The 15970-nt window shown below is 46.4% G+C and overlaps 2 protein-coding genes across 4 annotated transcripts in view; one reads left to right on the forward strand and one right to left on the reverse strand.

Annotated features, from left to right (window-relative positions):
- LOC103621651 (synaptotagmin-like protein 2) overlaps nt 1-8259 on the reverse strand; it is a 28435-nt gene extending 20176 nt beyond the window's left edge. The window contains exons 1-3 of one of the 3 annotated variants that reach the window (XM_017743157.1): nt 7899-8257; nt 3535-4114; nt 1178-1329 (exon numbers count right to left, since the gene is read on the reverse strand). In XM_017743157.1, the coding sequence (XP_017598646.1) occupies nt 1178-1329; nt 3535-3635 (253 nt within the window). In that variant the 5' untranslated portion in view covers nt 3636-4114; nt 7899-8257. Of the gene's footprint in view, nt 1-1177; nt 1330-3534; nt 4115-7898 lie in introns of all 3 variants that reach the window. The other 2 variants (XM_008640492.2, XM_017743158.1) reach the window with 2 other exon arrangements.
- A 1431-nt stretch (nt 8260-9690) lies between these two features.
- Nucleotides 9691-15970, forward strand: part of VSIG1 (V-set and immunoglobulin domain containing 1) — a 41440-nt gene continuing 35160 nt past the window's right edge. Inside the window, exon 1 of the mRNA XM_017743100.1 lies at nt 9691-9721. Within this exon, the coding sequence (XP_017598589.1) occupies nt 9691-9721 (31 nt within the window). The remainder of the gene's footprint in view (nt 9722-15970) is intronic.

Below are 15970 nucleotides of genomic sequence, written 5' to 3' on the forward strand. Positions count from 1 at the left end.
CAGGAATGGGAAACTGGGCCCAGGTAAGATGGCTGAACTGAACTGCTGGAGATGACATCTGAGTGCTGGACAGATGCCCCTTTGTCAGGGGCAGTAGCCTTCACTGCAGAAGAGCAGAGCCCGGGTATGGGGCCCTTGTGTTACAGACAGCAGCAGACTTTGCTCAGAGCTGCCTGGCAGGGCCAAGGCTTCCTAAGAGCAGCAGCAGCCAGCAGCTCCCCAGCCATGGCTGAGGGTCTGTGACTGCCCACCCTGACAAATCAGGAGGTTGTGTGACACTGGGCTGTGGGGGTGGCTGGCCTGTCCTCATGGTGAGGACTGGATGTGAATCATCCCCAGTTCTGCTTTGCACAGATGTTCAGCACAAAGTTCCAGCTCCAGGCTGGTTACATTTTGACTCCCAGCACAGTCCTGCTTGTTTCACACAGGGCTGATCTCTTGCCCTGAGCTGACAAATCTGCTTTGATCTGTTTTACACAGCACCATGAAAGTTTATCTGCACGTCAAACAACATGCAACACATCTGCTTCTAATTAGCACGTGGTCCCAGATACAGCCTGGCTGTGGCACACAGCCTGGGTACCATTCAGTCTTGCCCACAAAGCCCTTTTTACTTTGAAAACCACATTTTGCCTTGGAATTATTTCCATGTAAAAAGCTAGGCATGGACCCTCTCAAGTGGGCAAATACTTGCCAGGAGGAGAGAGGCACCATCTCCCTTTGCAGAGATGTGACTGACCCCACCACCCCAGAGACCTGTGAGAGCAGCTCTTGTCAGACCACTTCAGGAATTGGGGCAGGGGAATGTGTTTAACCCACACATGTCAGTTTGATGCCAGAAACTGTCCTACATTCTCCTTTTATTTCTGTGGTAAGAAATGATACCAGTGACCTCTAGCAAACAGAAATTTTGGGAAAAAGAAGCTGAAGTGGGGAAAAGGCATTGGCTGCAGATGGCTTTTGCTTTGGTCCTCTGCCACAGTGTAATTTTTTCTTTGTGCCCTGATTTTGATAACAAGGGCTGTTTTTCTAGTACTGAAAACATAGCTGAGAATCCCCTTATTACAACACAGGGACTGCTTCTCAACAGACTCCCAGTACAAGGAGGCTCCCATCCTGGACCAATTTTTTGTGGTCACTCAATTTGTTTTCTTAAGATGCACGCTAACATACTTACTTTCTAGTTTGCCCTTTTTCCTTCTAATTGATGCCCGAAGTAGATCCGGCCCCTCCAAGTCTTGCTGAAACCGTTTTGCCTTCACTTCCGAAAACCATTCACCTGTCACAAACTTCTTCTTCTTTTCATCCTTGATAGAGCCTTGTATCCTCCTGAAAGTCAGTAAGAGCATTACACACCAAAAAGATCTCCAAACTTTTGACTTCCCCTGAGCTACCTTTGCAACATGTCCATGGGTTCACCTCTCTGACTACAAAGGATCCAGAGATTATTCTCTGCAATCACAAGAGCCAAACCAGCATTAAAACAGCAGCTGATTTATTCTTTATCTGAAATGGCAACAGCACCTTGTAAACACAAGCTTTCACCTCTTCCAAATTTCACAAATCCAAATCAGTCACCTGGCAAGGAGATGTGTCCACTTGCTTGGCTGCCCTGAGGATTAAGGAAGGGGTGGGGCTGTCTTGCACTTCTCCATTTTATTTGTCTATTAATCTCTTTATGAGCAGCAAAACCTTTTGAATCAAATTTGCTGCAAACTACAGAAATAAATAATGATATTTAGAGAAGCAACCTGTCCCTGCAGCAATCTCCTTGGACACTGCTCCTCTCCCTGCTCCTCCTGCCATGCCCATTTTGGCACTCATGGTTAGCTCTCCTTCCTGAGCATGGCTTCTCCCACTGTAACTCACTCAGGCACACCCCGGGCTGGTTTTAGGCATCTAAGCCTGTCAGTGCTCTGTTTGCCAGCCCATACTCTAACCCTCCTCACCATGGCTTGCTGAGTTAGCTGCCTTTCAGCTGGCACTGCCTCCCACAGCTCACCACAGTTCAGGATGCCTGTGAAACCTGGGAGGCCAGAGGAAGCTCCCAGCTCAGATAACCCTGGAGCCTTGAGGGGTCACACATGGCTGCCTAAAGGCCAGGAGGGAGCAGGTATGGGATAACTGGGCTCAAGCCTCTGCAGGCTGTGCTGGGGGCTCAACAGGAGCTCCCATCTAGGCCAGGGCTGCACCTGCCTCCATGAGGGTCTCAAGGAGCTGGGCCAGAGGAAATAGATATTTTAATCTTGTTGACACCAGATCAAAGAAATGCCATTGACTTCATTTTTCCCAGCAGACAGGTTGTGTTGGAACCAAACACGTCTTACTGCAGGTAGCCAAACTGACAACAAGGGGCTCTGGGCAGGACCTAATTCACTCCCAAATCAAAGCCTCCTGTGCAACAGCTTCCAAAGAGAAGTGAAACAAAACCAAAATAATCCAAACACTCTTTTTACCAAACCTCCACTTCAGAGGAAAAATTTATTCCATTTCAGAAACAAACAAACAAAGCCCAAAATAATTAAAAAACAAACCTTTTTGAAATTGTTTCAATTCAGAGGAGAGGTGAGAGCATGCAGACACATACACCCCAAGTCCAAGCTTCTGGCTTCCAGTTGTTTCCCCAGCTCTCACCTCCAAGCAGAGGCCAGGGCACACAGGTTCCCAGGAACCTGCAGCAAAGCTTCCTGCTCCCCTTTCAAGCTTTGAGCATCCTTCCTATACAGGGCTTACTCTTTTTTTGGCTCAACAGCAAGTCAAAGACTCACATCCTTAGTTGGGGTAAACTGGCACACTGCCACCCACACTCACTGAGCTACTAATTTCTTGCTGTAGAGAATTCGTTGCCAGATCCCTGAGCCTGGTGCATACTGTCAGCCCAGATGGTCTAATGGCTGGCATTTAAAAAGTGACAGCAGCAACAAGCAATCCTGATCAACCAGACCTGAGCTCCAGGATGGCCAGTGGCAAAGGAGCTGAACTGAGCAAGAATCCCTGGCTCTGGAATGGCTCCCTGCAAACCTCTGGCAGATCATGGAGCCTCTAATCACCCCTCTCTGCATGATAGATGGTGCACACACATCCACCTCAAAGAGCAATGGGGGGACATAAAGCAGAGAAGGGGATGTAAAATCTCATTTTAAAACACACTGTGGCCTTTCTGTGCTACCAAGTGAGTAAAACAAGATAGCGGCTACTCCCCTGCTCAGACCTCTGCCACCAAGAAATCAGCATTTTCCTCCCCAGAACAGGAAAGGGGAGATTGCCCTTGGCATCTCTGAGGGCTGATGATTAACTCAAAAGGAGAGTCCACTCCTGCAAAGAGGGAACAACAGCAGCGACAGAAGGATGGCTGAGAAAGCAGTGGTACAATGAAAAGATCTATCGGGATCTGAGCAAAAGGGACAGCACTGCTGCAACCTGCACCTCTCCTTGTTCACGCACACACAGACACACACGTGCTCCTCTCTCAGAGAAGTGAAAAAGTCTCCCCAAGGGAGGTTCACATCCTGCTGCTATCACACGCTCTCTCACCTGATGCGATCCCCATCCTTCTTCTTCAGCTCTGCATCTCTCTGCAGAACCTTCATCAGCTTTTCATACTCCTCTTCAGTCAGGAAGCTCAAGTCCAACATCTTCCCTACAATCTTCTTCAGTTCTTCGGATGGCTGGAGCAAAGACAGAGCAGGCACTAATCCAGCCCAGGCTGCCGCAGTGCCATGGGCAGCCCCTCGCAGCTGCCCTGGTGCTGAGCAGGATGTGGCTGAGGAGAAAGGATTCACCACAGCATGGCTTGGGTGGAACTCGCCTTAGCACCTGCACTTGCACTTCCAGGCTCTTGGCTGGCACGTCTCTCTGCACTGCATGCCTCCCCCTGCCAGGAAAATTCTCTCAGCGAAATTAGGCTCCTTTGCTTTGCTTTTCTTCAGGCACAGTTGCAGCGATCTGGATGCCAACGTCAATCACCGCGGGAAGCACGGCAAGGAGCGAGCTCCCGCCGCCCGCCGGAGCTGCCTCAAGAGGCACGAAAGCTCATCTCACCACCGGCACCCCCAGCACCTCTGGCATGCGCTCTCCTCAACAGGGAGTTCTGCTCTGTGGAGTTCAAGCATCCCTGCAAAGAAATAGCACCGAGATGCCTTTTATGATACGTGTGACATATGGTAACCGAGTGTGTACATTGGGGGTTTTTATTTGTTCTCCAGCACAAGTTCCAAAACAAGCTGCCCTACTTTCCTCCCTGTCCTAGAGCTCCTCACATGGTATTAACCTAACCAAGACAATGTTTTATTTTAGCCCTTTCCTACTAACAGGTAAACAGTTGACTCAGCATGCTACAAGCAAAATATGCATATAAATTACCAAATTGCTTACTTGCTTTTTACCTCCATTCTTATCCTCACTTCTTTCTGCCCTAAATGAGACCAAGGATAGGCAGCCAACCTTTGTAAAGCAATCAGAAAATGACAGAACAGCAACCTGCAAGCATTTCTGCTGCACGTCATGCTATGAAATACCAGGGGCTGCTCATCTTCTAATATGTGTGCCCTTTGCTTCATGCTGCACTGGTATTTGCTATTCAAACACTACTGGTGCAGATCACTTTGTGTCTCAAAAGACTGCGAAAATGGCCAGAGGCTGCAGGGCGTGGAGGAAAGGTAAATCAAGCGTTGCCTTGCCACTTTATTCCTTTTCCTCTCTCCTGGCCAACTTGAGGGCAGTAAGGCACACCTTCAAGGGAGCAAAAGTTCTGCTCCTGCCCACGTAGGCGGTTTCTAGCTCACTCAATTTTTCCAGTGTTTCCAAACCTTTCAAGTGATTGTGGTTTTCATGACACTTTGCTATTTCTTCCAAAGCCACAGCCTTAGGAGTCAGATCATTACCATTTTCATGGCAGACATGATCTGAAGGTCATCAGGCCCATTCCCTAACCCCAAAGCCTGTATCACCCTTACTCTCTAGTCTGCCCCTTTGAGGATACCAACCTCAGCCCTTTCAGGCCATCTATTTCAGTGCTTTGCTGTCAGCAAGAAACCTCTTCCTATTGCCTACCCCAGACCTCCCTGATAGGTGTCAGCCCGTCCTAGCTAGCACAGGAATGATCCCTTTGCAGCCACCCTCACTGGGCTTGACACCTCAGCCTCCATGTTAGCCAACCACAGCTCCTTCAGATTCCGCAAAGCTGGTATTTTCATCATTTTTGTCACTTCTTTGCCTCTACATGGTGCATCTCTTCCATCAACTGACCCATGCAAAGCTGAGAACCAGAGCTTCAGGTGAAGTTTGCTCATCTGACATAATTTCACAGATTTACCTTATTTTATGGATGATACGTATTCACAAATGTTTGCCTTTTTTGTAAGGGTGTAACAACACATTAAAAGAAAGAACAGGCATTTGGCTGTAATATTTACAAAGAAATACCACAGAACATTGCATGAAAAAGCTCATAAAAGGAATGGCATTATCATAATAGCTCTTGTTTTTTTTGTAAAAAATTGTTGGAGGAAAGGAAACAACATTTCCTATTTCTTTTAGGCAAGAAGGGCTGTGCTTGTCACACTACAATTATAGCCTTTATCATCTGAGAAACTATCAATATCATTCTAAATAGTTTAAACAAAAACAATAATAAAAAGTCCTGGTGAATCTCTACTGTTTAAAACTACATTTCATCCAGCTTGGCGTGGCTCTTCCATGCTTAGTTTCCATCTACTCTCTCTGGTTCTCAGGCCAATCCTACTTCTACAAAGACATTCACAGAATTTTCTGGGACAGATTCTATTTTTGAAAAGGCATCTAGGGACATATCACAGTATTTGCTTCTCAAGAACTTTTATTTATTTTTAACAAACCCCATGACATGTGGGCTGAAACTACTTCAGAAAATATTTTCAGTGAAGACTCATATTTATTCATCAGTATGGCAGTCAATTCAAAATAAAGGCTACTTCTTGGGAAAAAGGCTACTTGTAAAGAGACTTTTTTTTCTTTCACATGAAAATGTTTTATCTTACTGGAATAGCCACATTAGAAGGAAAAGGTTAACAGAAACCAAGCAGCCAAGTCCTTATTTTGTTTTATATAGTTAAAAATCAAACCACTTGATGCACCTGCTGTGGGAAAGTGAGCTGGTCCAGAAGACCGCTCCACCGGAGGTGGAGGTTTTGCTGGAAGTGTCAGGTGCTGCAAAGCTGTTGACCCAGACCTGCAGGAATAAACAAGGCTGGGAAATGATCTCCATCTGCATCTCTATGGCCATGGGGCTGTCCCTGCTGCAGCTGAGCCTGGGCAGCCTCTGATGGGCACCCCATGTGTGTCTTGGGCAGTGCAGAGGCTCGAAAGGAGAACCCCACCATGAACCACTCAGGTGCAGAGCATTAAGGGAGAGTGCTAATTGTGTACATGGGTCTGCAAGCACAAGAGATTAAGGATAAGAATGACCTGACAGGTACAGAATGTTATGAGGCAGGCACAGTGCTCTGTGCCCAGCCATCACCCATTCCCCTGATTGCTTAATCCACACTCCTGCAGCAGCACCACACAGCTTGGATTTGCTCTGTTAGATTACACATAATCCTCTCCCCTCTCAAAGCCTTGCTAATGGACAGTTTGGACACCACAGGGGTGATGTGGTACAAACACCTAAATCAGCAGATCCATAGAGGGCCCCGTGGGTCTTACACAGATATAAAGTGCCCAGCCCTGGCCTTGCCACCTCTGCAAACAGCTGGGAAGGGAAACACAAAAGCCATGCAGCTTTGTAGGGCAATGGTGGGAGTCATTGCACAGTGCTGGGGCAGATTTTATCCCAGACTGGGACCTCTTCAGGCATGCACTTTATTTAGCTTACTGGTGTTGTAAACTGGTTTTGGACAAACTGTGACAAGCACAAAGAAAGTTGCACTCTCCTTCCCTCCGACCAGTGGGAGACCCCTCCTAGCTCAGGACTGCTCTCTGGTGACAGGAGCAAAATGGAGAGTCATAAAAAAGTGAATTGTGTCTGCAGAGTCAGCTTCTGCCCAAGGCATGTCCCACCATGCAGAACAAACCTGGGCTGCCCTCAGATTCTGCACCACCACAACACCCCAAAGCAGGGGGAGCCCTGCTGGGTCCTGCCACTGTCACAACACAGCAGATGGGTAAAATGGATTATCATGCCTACAGGAAAGACCATAAATCTGAACAGAGGAGTATGCTGGATGTCCAAAGGACCTTCTCTCCTCTAACTGCTCTCTGGGGAAGAGAACATCACAAAGATCAACTCACATGCCCAGCCACGTTGACAAAAGCTGGGTGTGGAACGGGTGTGGAGACAATCAGCAGCAGAACCCATCATGTGGCAAAACTGGCTGCATCTCCTGCTGTGATAGCTTTTGATTTCTTGTGGCCACCTCCCCAAGAAGAAGCCAATGCTTCAGTCTCCAGAAAAGATCTGTGATGGTGTATTACACTGCTGTGCAGCTTGTCAAACATAGAGCCCCGGCATGTGTGCATCTCATCCCCCAACAGACTGTCAGTGTCCAATGTAAAAATACAGGGAAGGCCATACACAGCTGGACTGAAGGTCCCTGTAAGGCACCGGTTTATTTTCAACAAGGGCTAACAGGACATGGCCAGAGCTGTCCTGCGCCCTGGCTTCCTGCAAGGTACCAGGCAGGGATGCCCTGAAAACAGGGGCACTGTCCCTGCATTTCAGCTTTTCCAATTACCTTCTGAACTCACATTAATTTTAAGCATTTGCAATATCCTCAAAAGCCTCACAGTCCCACAGCTTCACTACACTTTAAACACAAGAGTACCTACCCTTGATCTGTTTTCACCTGCTACTTGCTTGTTTCATTTGATATCCTCAAGTATTTTATTAGAAAACCCAGTAAGGATCACTCTGCACTCACCTGCTCCATATTGTGCATTTTGCAGACCTGTGTCACAGCCATGGCTTCTCTTTCCAGACAAAGGGAGTTTGTTGTTTGCTCATTCCAGGTGTTACTCAGGGAGCTTTGCTCATTCCTCACACCCTTCTCAGCCCTGGATCTAGATTACTACAGAACTGCTTAGCAGTGTTCAGGTGCAAAAAGGCTCTTCCCAACAGCTGCAGCCTTCAGAATATTCACCTGGGGGACTGGTTTTGCAGTGCCAGGAGAGCTGGTGTAAGCTGTGCCCAGCTGCAGCTCTGCAGCCAGGAGGGAGACAGGCAATGCCAGCCTTCACACAGGGCACAGCAGATGACTCTGCCAAGCCCCCAGAGAGTGGAGAGCTCTGATCACCTGCAGAAAAGCCAAGAAGGTTACTAATAAAAGTAGTGGAGAAGGCTGTTGTTCCGGAAGCTGTTTGGGCTTTTTGAAGTAACTCTCTTTCAAATAGTTTCACCAGGTGAAAATTAAAAGCTTGCTTGGCCTAGCAGGTGTGAAACATCCCCTTTTGGAAAGGCAGATGCTGAAGGGGCTGACACCTTCTTTGTGCTGCATTTTAATTTTATTTCTGGGAGGTTTAACTGAGCTCCAGCTCAAAACAGAACTATGTTAATGCTCTGCATAACTAATTCAAGCACACACTGCTCAGATGCCCAGCACCAGCTTAGTGCTCTTGCTGACATCTGCCTACAGACACAAATTATCTGTAGGCCATCTGCAGGGCACTCCAGTCTTGGTTCTGATCTCTCAGCATGCACCTTTCCTTCAAAATGCTGCACATCTTCCTCAGCACTGGGATGTGCACAGATTAACAATATACACCATGGGCCAAGCAGATTTCATTGACTAGACACCGAGTGGCATGTAAAGAGGGAGGAGGAATTTAGGAACTGTAACCTGACAAACTGGTAGTCAGGACCCCATTCCATCACCTAGGTAAGCATAGGACCATCTAGACCCACCTCACCCTTTAGATCTGGAGCTGCACATAGGTCCATGTAATAAAGATATGAAAACCTCCTAACACAAAATATAACAAAACCTGGAACAGATAATACTGATCTCACAAGACTATTCATAGCCCGATGAAAATAGCAGCTAGCTGAAAAGGCTGCTGTCCTTACCTTTTTGTCCACATCATGTCACAATGTAAGGAAATAACCTCCTTTTGCTTTACAATGTATGGACACTTCCCAGTACCCTCATTAGTCAAGACAGCCCTTGTAGGGCAGGTCAAAACCAAGAGTAGCATTGTATTAAGAATGATGGATGTGGTCCTGGCACCCACAGTCATACTGCAGTTCCCAGGATCTGCTGTAGTTAACAGCACCAGAAAGGTGTAGAGTCCATGATCAGCCCTGTGCCCCTCTCTGTCTCACGCTGGAAAGTCCAGCCCCATTCTTCCTCCCATCTGATCTCTTCTGCAGTCAGTGAAATATGCAGAGGCATTGCCATCATTACTTTACAGGCAAACCACTGACAGGCATTATAATGCTCATTGTCATAATACTATGATGTTTAATGGATGCCCTCTGCCAGGAGAGTAAAAATAAAAAGCGAACTGTAGGATGGTCTTTCTCTTTGGGAGGAATGGGCTGAAAACCAGCATAAAACCTCTTGTCCATGGGGCTGGGCTGTGTTTCCCTGCCTGGAGTCCGGTGCTGCAGCCACAGAGGGAGCGGTGTGGTCCCAGTTTGTGCCCAGTGTTTGTGCCCAGTGTTGGCTGCAGCCGGCGCTGGCCACGGTCACCACAGTCACTGGGCGGCTGTGAGCGATGGGGCAGCTGCAGCAGGAGGGGGCCAGATGTGAGTCCCACTTAGACCTGTGGCAGCTCAGCTGATCCAAATGCTCCCTTTTACACACAGACAAGCCCTCAAGGTGCAAAAATACAGATGGGAACACTACTGCACAAGCTTACAAACACTGCTCTTAAAGAATGAAATCGCTGGCAAGTAGGACAGTGCTCCTAAGGCAGCCAAGGGCTGTCCCACTGGGAAGGCACATGGCTGAACAGCAGACACCCCTACCCAGGTCTATTCTGCCTGTGGCCACACTCACACCACCAACCCTCTTTCCCCCTCTCTGTGCTCACATCTCTCCTCTCACTGGAATGAAATAAATATATAAAATACCTGCCTTTTGTTTAGTTGTTGAAGCTCCACAGCATCACGTGAGCTCTTCCAAGGTGCATTATTTTCTCATAATTTGCAATAAACACTTGCAGCTCTGAACTGTCTACTCCTCTGCTGACTAAGAACAGCTGTGAACTACAAGAGCAGAGAATATATTTAATTGCTTTCTGAAAAGCTATTCCACTAAAAATGCTGCCACTGCACTGACTGCAATGATATTTTGTCTGATGTGTCACAGAGAAATGAGAGAAGGAGGCCTACTGTTCCTACCTAAAAACCTCCTAAGCAGCTAAGTCACAGAAATGGCCTTCAGATGAGAGACAGCTGATAAGATAAAGAATAACTGCAAACAAAGTAGGTAATTGTGGTCTCCCAGAGCAGCCCACATCTAAACACATCTGTTACCATCACACAGGAAATGTCAAGGCCGAATTCTGGTGATGCCAGGCATAAATGCCAGAATTACTCAAACTCAACTGCTCACAGACTTTATACATATTTTTCTCTATTCAGTGAGGGCCATACATGACACAGTGTGCCATTCCCACCTCAGACAGAACGATGAACAGCTCGTGTTGCTGATAACCCCCACTGAAGGCAGCTTTGGCAGGCCCTGAGGGGCAGCTAGAAGAGAGCAGCTCTGACCTAGAGATGGCTCTCCACTCCAGTGTGCATCCCAGAACAAAAAACTACTGCTCAGTTCATTCTGAGCACAGCCCTGGGTGGTTTCTCTCAGATCAAGGCATTGTTTCACATCACACTTTCCAATAATGTCCAGCATGATGGAAAATCTCTGCTGTTTTATTAAAATCTCTTCCCTCCCCCTCCCCCTCCCCTTGGGCAGCTTTAGTGAAGGATGTCCATTGATCAAGAATGGCTCTGAGATGGCACAGAGGAATTGCAGGAATTTATCAGGGCAAGCAGGTCTCTAGCCCAGCCTCTTGGGAACAGCCAGGAGAAGGTATTTGAGAACAAAAATACAACACAAAGCCAAAAAAATGAGCAAACTCCCCTATTCAGTGCACGTGGGGAATGCAAAACTGAGGAAATGCTCCACTGACCACATCAGAAGTGGGTGAATTCTGCTTATTTGCACTCAGCCTCAGAAATACCTTGGCTTCCAAAGAACAGACCCAGGACATTACAAAAGGTTCAGTTAAGGATGCATAAGGATTTTTCCTCCCCTGTACATTTCTACCCAATGCAATGTAACCACCACATGAATAATTATCTCCACTGAACACTACTCATCTCCTTCTAACAAGGAACTGCATGGGTGGAATTTGCATTACACACAATTTACTTCCTTTTAACCATTTTTAATTAAATGAACCATCCTACGGTTACCACCTAGGGTAAACAAAAGACTGAGCTTCTCAATCTTAATCATTATTTCCTAGAGCCAACATTGCCAAAATAAAAACATCCATCAGAGGAGAAGTGTGACTCAGACTCCTTAAGGTCAACAAGTTCTTTTAATGGTAATAAACTGATAATCCAATGCTATAGTCTAAATATTTGAGAGTTCTGTTTATTTCATAGGTGGGAACTATTTGCAGAGTTTGCAGGATGTAGTTCATTGTAATTCTGTAGATTGCCAGAACACAAATAAACAAGCACAGCCACCTGGGACACCAAGAAATCCCCTAATATCCCAGCGAAGAGCGATGGCTGCATCTCCAGAGAGGATGCCAGTATTTCAGGGGCTTTGCTCTGCCATCCTGGCGGACCTGCTCTGCCTCCGTTCATTCCCAGCACAGGCATTCCACTCCCAAGAGCTTTGGTGGAGGCAAGAGGGAAGAGCTCCCAAACCTCCACTAAATGCACTTGGCTTTGGGGTAGGGGCTGGAGCTTGTGCTGAGGTTTGCTCTAAATTTGCACTTATGTCCTCAAAAGAATTAGTTCTAAAAGAATTTGCATTCCCTATGTATTAGTTTGGAACAAGCCTTCACCCCCACAGCGTAGCTGTGAGCCAGTTTAGGGCTTCTCATGGACATCGTGCTGCGCTTCTGCTGCACCGACATTTCCATCAGAGAAACATCCTGGTGTCCAGGCTTCCCTCTCAGCCAAGGGAGAACAGACATGTTATATCAGCTTTAAAGAACCCAGCTGTCCTGCTAGCAGGGTTTCTAGATGCCACATGGTATGATGGGTACTCTTAAAAGCATCTTCTCAGCTGTTATACTTGAAAAGGCAACAATAAATAAATATATGGTATCTAAAACTGAGCAATTAACAGCTTAAAGCTAGAACACTGCAAGTATTTAGATTAATTACACCCCTGTCCCCCTTTGTCACTCACTCATCCTCAGAACCCAGATATTTTCAATATGAAAAATGGGAGGTGGAAGATAAGTTTTCGCTGAGTTCAAACAAAGAAACTGCAGAAATGGAAGATGAAGAAAAAAACAACCACCCATGAGAACTTCTGGCTTTTATTTTTGACCCAGAAAAATATTTGCTGACCTCAGCTGTGTTTCCTTCCAAACACAATTTCTCCATGTTTGCCTGCAGTGGTGACATGTCTTAAATTGCTTTCCTGACCCTGCTTGCTATGCCCCAATAATTGTGAGCTTGCAACACCTATCCTGGTCAGGAGCCCTCCGGATCAGAAGCCATTTTATTTAAAAAAACACAATGCTAAAACCACCTCGTTTTGTAACATGGTGGAGAAGTTAAAAATATGCGGAGCCCAACTCCTTTGTACTCCTTGCCTGCTGAGCTCAATGGCATGAGGCACAGCATGGTGATAAATCCCAAGGGAAAACAGTGCTGTTTGTTTAGGAAACTTTGCATACTGAGGGATCCTTCCTTCTGGTCACTGATTATTTTTAAGCCTCGGCCACGCCTGGATGATTCTGAAATACCTTCATTCTAGTTCTGAGTTAACTGTAAAACAGCAGAGTGCATCTCATCATTCTTTGAGATATCTGGAAGGTATAATTCCCTCCAACATCTGGGAACAGGGGTTGTGGAAACACTCTAAGAAGTAATCTCCTGATCTGTAGTTTCTAGTTATTGATGCCAAAACAAAAAGGGGCTACATCCAGAGGCTGGGGTTAGCCCCCACATTATGGAAGGGCAGAAAAATGATGCTCAAGTCCATGTCTGATCTGGGATCCACACCTTTTTCTCTTCTAATTCCCAAGCACGTGCTGAGGCCTGGACTGGTCTGTGCTGGGCCTGGTTCTAGTACAGAAATGCACTACACTAAAATTTTAACTAAAGCTGTTTTACTTTGTCACCCTGACATACAGTGAAAGGAAGTTCCAGGGGGAATAAGCCCATTGCTGAAGCTGCCACATCACCTGCTTTCCATCACTTGTTTTCCATGAGAAAACAAATTCATACATGGCAATATTTTTTTAAAAACTGGCCACTTTCCTTCCAGAAACAATGCAGTTTCCAATACAAACACAGACTCAGTCATTAATTCACCTACTGCAGCCATGTATATGCTCTAGGAGCTGGATGACCCGAATGGGACAGGAGGTCCTGGCAGCACTCGCTACTCACAAGAAGGAAAAAGGGACCTGCTTCCACTGTCTGTCCCCTGCAGTGCTCTGAGTAGGTGAAAGATTTCAGTCTGTCCAGTGAAGGATGACATCCAACACCTACAGCCGTGAGGAGGCTAATACTACCAGAGATGGATAGTCTCAATTCACAAGGAAATTAATAATTAAGTAAATCAGATGCTACAGTAATTTCAACACAAAGCCACAGTTCTCATACTATGCTCTCTCTGCTGGAGAAAGTTGCAGTAGGTTAATTAGCTACAGGCACAGCTATAAACAGCTGTGCTTAAACTAGCACAAATCTGCATGTGGACATGGCCTGTCATTTAGTTTAGCTTAGCATAAAAGTTCAAGCAAACTCAAATGAGAAACCCACACACAGATTACACTGATTTTATTAAATAACTAAAAATAAAATCAGTATCAGATGATCATCTGGTACCACTTCCTTGCACAGACAAGGTGTTTCTTCCATCTGTGCAGCTACATGAACACTTAGCAAATCTTAAAGGAAGGTGGGGAAAACAGACTTTTTGGATAAAAATAACAAGGCCACCTGAACTGTTGAGCATTGTAGTTTTACTTCCAGGTACTTAAGCTGAATTAGATTGGGAGCTTTTATATGAGCAGTGACAACTCTCATTCTGCCCAGACATAACTGCATGATGATGCTGTTGTGTAAAATGCACGTTATGCTGCAGAGGGTAGGATGCCTGCCCAGGGACACTCCACACTGGTGACTCTGCTCTGCAGTGTCAGCCCTGTGAGCTGCACATCTGCAAGAAGGCAACAGCTTGGGCTGAACCTCCTGAAGTGTGATGGAGGCTCAGCCAAGCAGCCACCCAGAGCAGTTCCCAGCATAATCCTCCCTGGGTGAATTCCTAATCCCATCTGGTTTGGCCCTCCAAGACCAACTGCACCATTAGGTTTAACTTGCAAAAAAAGTAACTCTGTTTTGAATCAAGTGTCACTAACAAACCCTTATTTTTCTCAGGCTCTGATGCCTGCTGACACCCAAGGACAGCCTTGTACTCCTTCCAACTTTGTTGCAAACATTGATTATTGCTCTGTTTTTCTCCCCCCACACACTCCCCTGCTACATCTCTGAATGCAGATAACAATATTGATTTAAATGGAATCAAAGTGAGCCTGATGTACAATGAACACTTTGTCCATGTTGTGCCATACTGTGGCAAGGGCTGCCCCTTTCCCAGGGACGGAGGCCCATTAAAGGGACATGATTTATGAGTTCAGGAGGAAAAAAACAAGTTTGCGCTTCAATTACAGAATTGTGCAGGAGAGCAGAAACTTGGGTCACCACGTGGAGTTTCTCAGATGTTCTGCCAAAGGTGGAACGGGAAGGGAGGTAAAGGAGATGGGTTCAGCCCTCAGAACCAACTAGCCCCTGCCTGCTGACACCCTCACAGAGGTTTCACAGGGGCAGGTCAGTAGATTTCCACCGTCTGGACCATGCCCTGTGCTATGCCCCAGGGGCAGAGATGCAGAGGTCCAGAATGGTCTATAGCATCACTGGAGAGAATAAGCTCCACTGCAAACTATTTTATGTGAAAATGACTCACTGCCAAAGCAATCCAAGAAAGGCAGAAGAACCAAATAGGTCATAGGCCATAGGTTACCATGGCTTATACAACAGCACTGATCACACTGGAGAGATGGCTGCAAAGGGAGCAGAAATTAATAAATGCTGGTTTTATTGCCATGCCAAGCATTTACAACAATGAAGCATGAACAAGGAAGTAAATAAAACCAGGATGGAGAGGGGAGACTAGGAAAATACAGACAAAACAGCAGAAGTCACAGGAAAATGACACATCATGTTCAAGGTTTTTTACAAATAATTTAGAATACAAAGTGGGGAAGCAATAACAAAAAGTACATTATAAATCATCAAAAGTACCCCTTATTTTCTAGGACTTTCCTTTTCTCAGAAGTTTTTTATGTCAGATTTTTGCTACAGAGAAAGTTGTGGATGCCCCATCCCTGGAAGTGTTCAAGGCCAGATTGGACGGGGCTTTGAGCAACCTGGTCTAGTGTAAGGTGTCCCTTCCCATAGCAGGGGGGCTGGAATTAGATGATCTTTAGGGTCCCTTCCAACCCAAATTATTCTGATTCTATGATCTCTCTCCTCTGAAAACTGGCAGCTGCCTCACAAACTTAATTTTAATAGATGGGACAAAAACACTCTGCCACTCTGCAAGAGGATTTAGTAACGCAATTCATCAACGCAAGATAAGATACACTTTTATTTAAACAGCCCAAAGTCCCGGCCAGACCCACGGGAGTGATGCCCCATGTCAAAGCAGGGCCCCGCCAGCCCGGTCTGCCCCGAGCCGTCACCTGCAGAGCTGCGAAAGGCACGGCCACCTCTGTGCCCTCGGCCCCGCCG

Source organism: Corvus brachyrhynchos, unplaced genomic scaffold (genome assembly GCF_000691975.1).
Source record: "Corvus brachyrhynchos isolate BGI_N302 unplaced genomic scaffold, ASM69197v1 scaffold398, whole genome shotgun sequence".
In the NCBI taxonomy this organism is placed as follows: Eukaryota; Metazoa; Chordata; class Aves; order Passeriformes; family Corvidae; genus Corvus; species Corvus brachyrhynchos.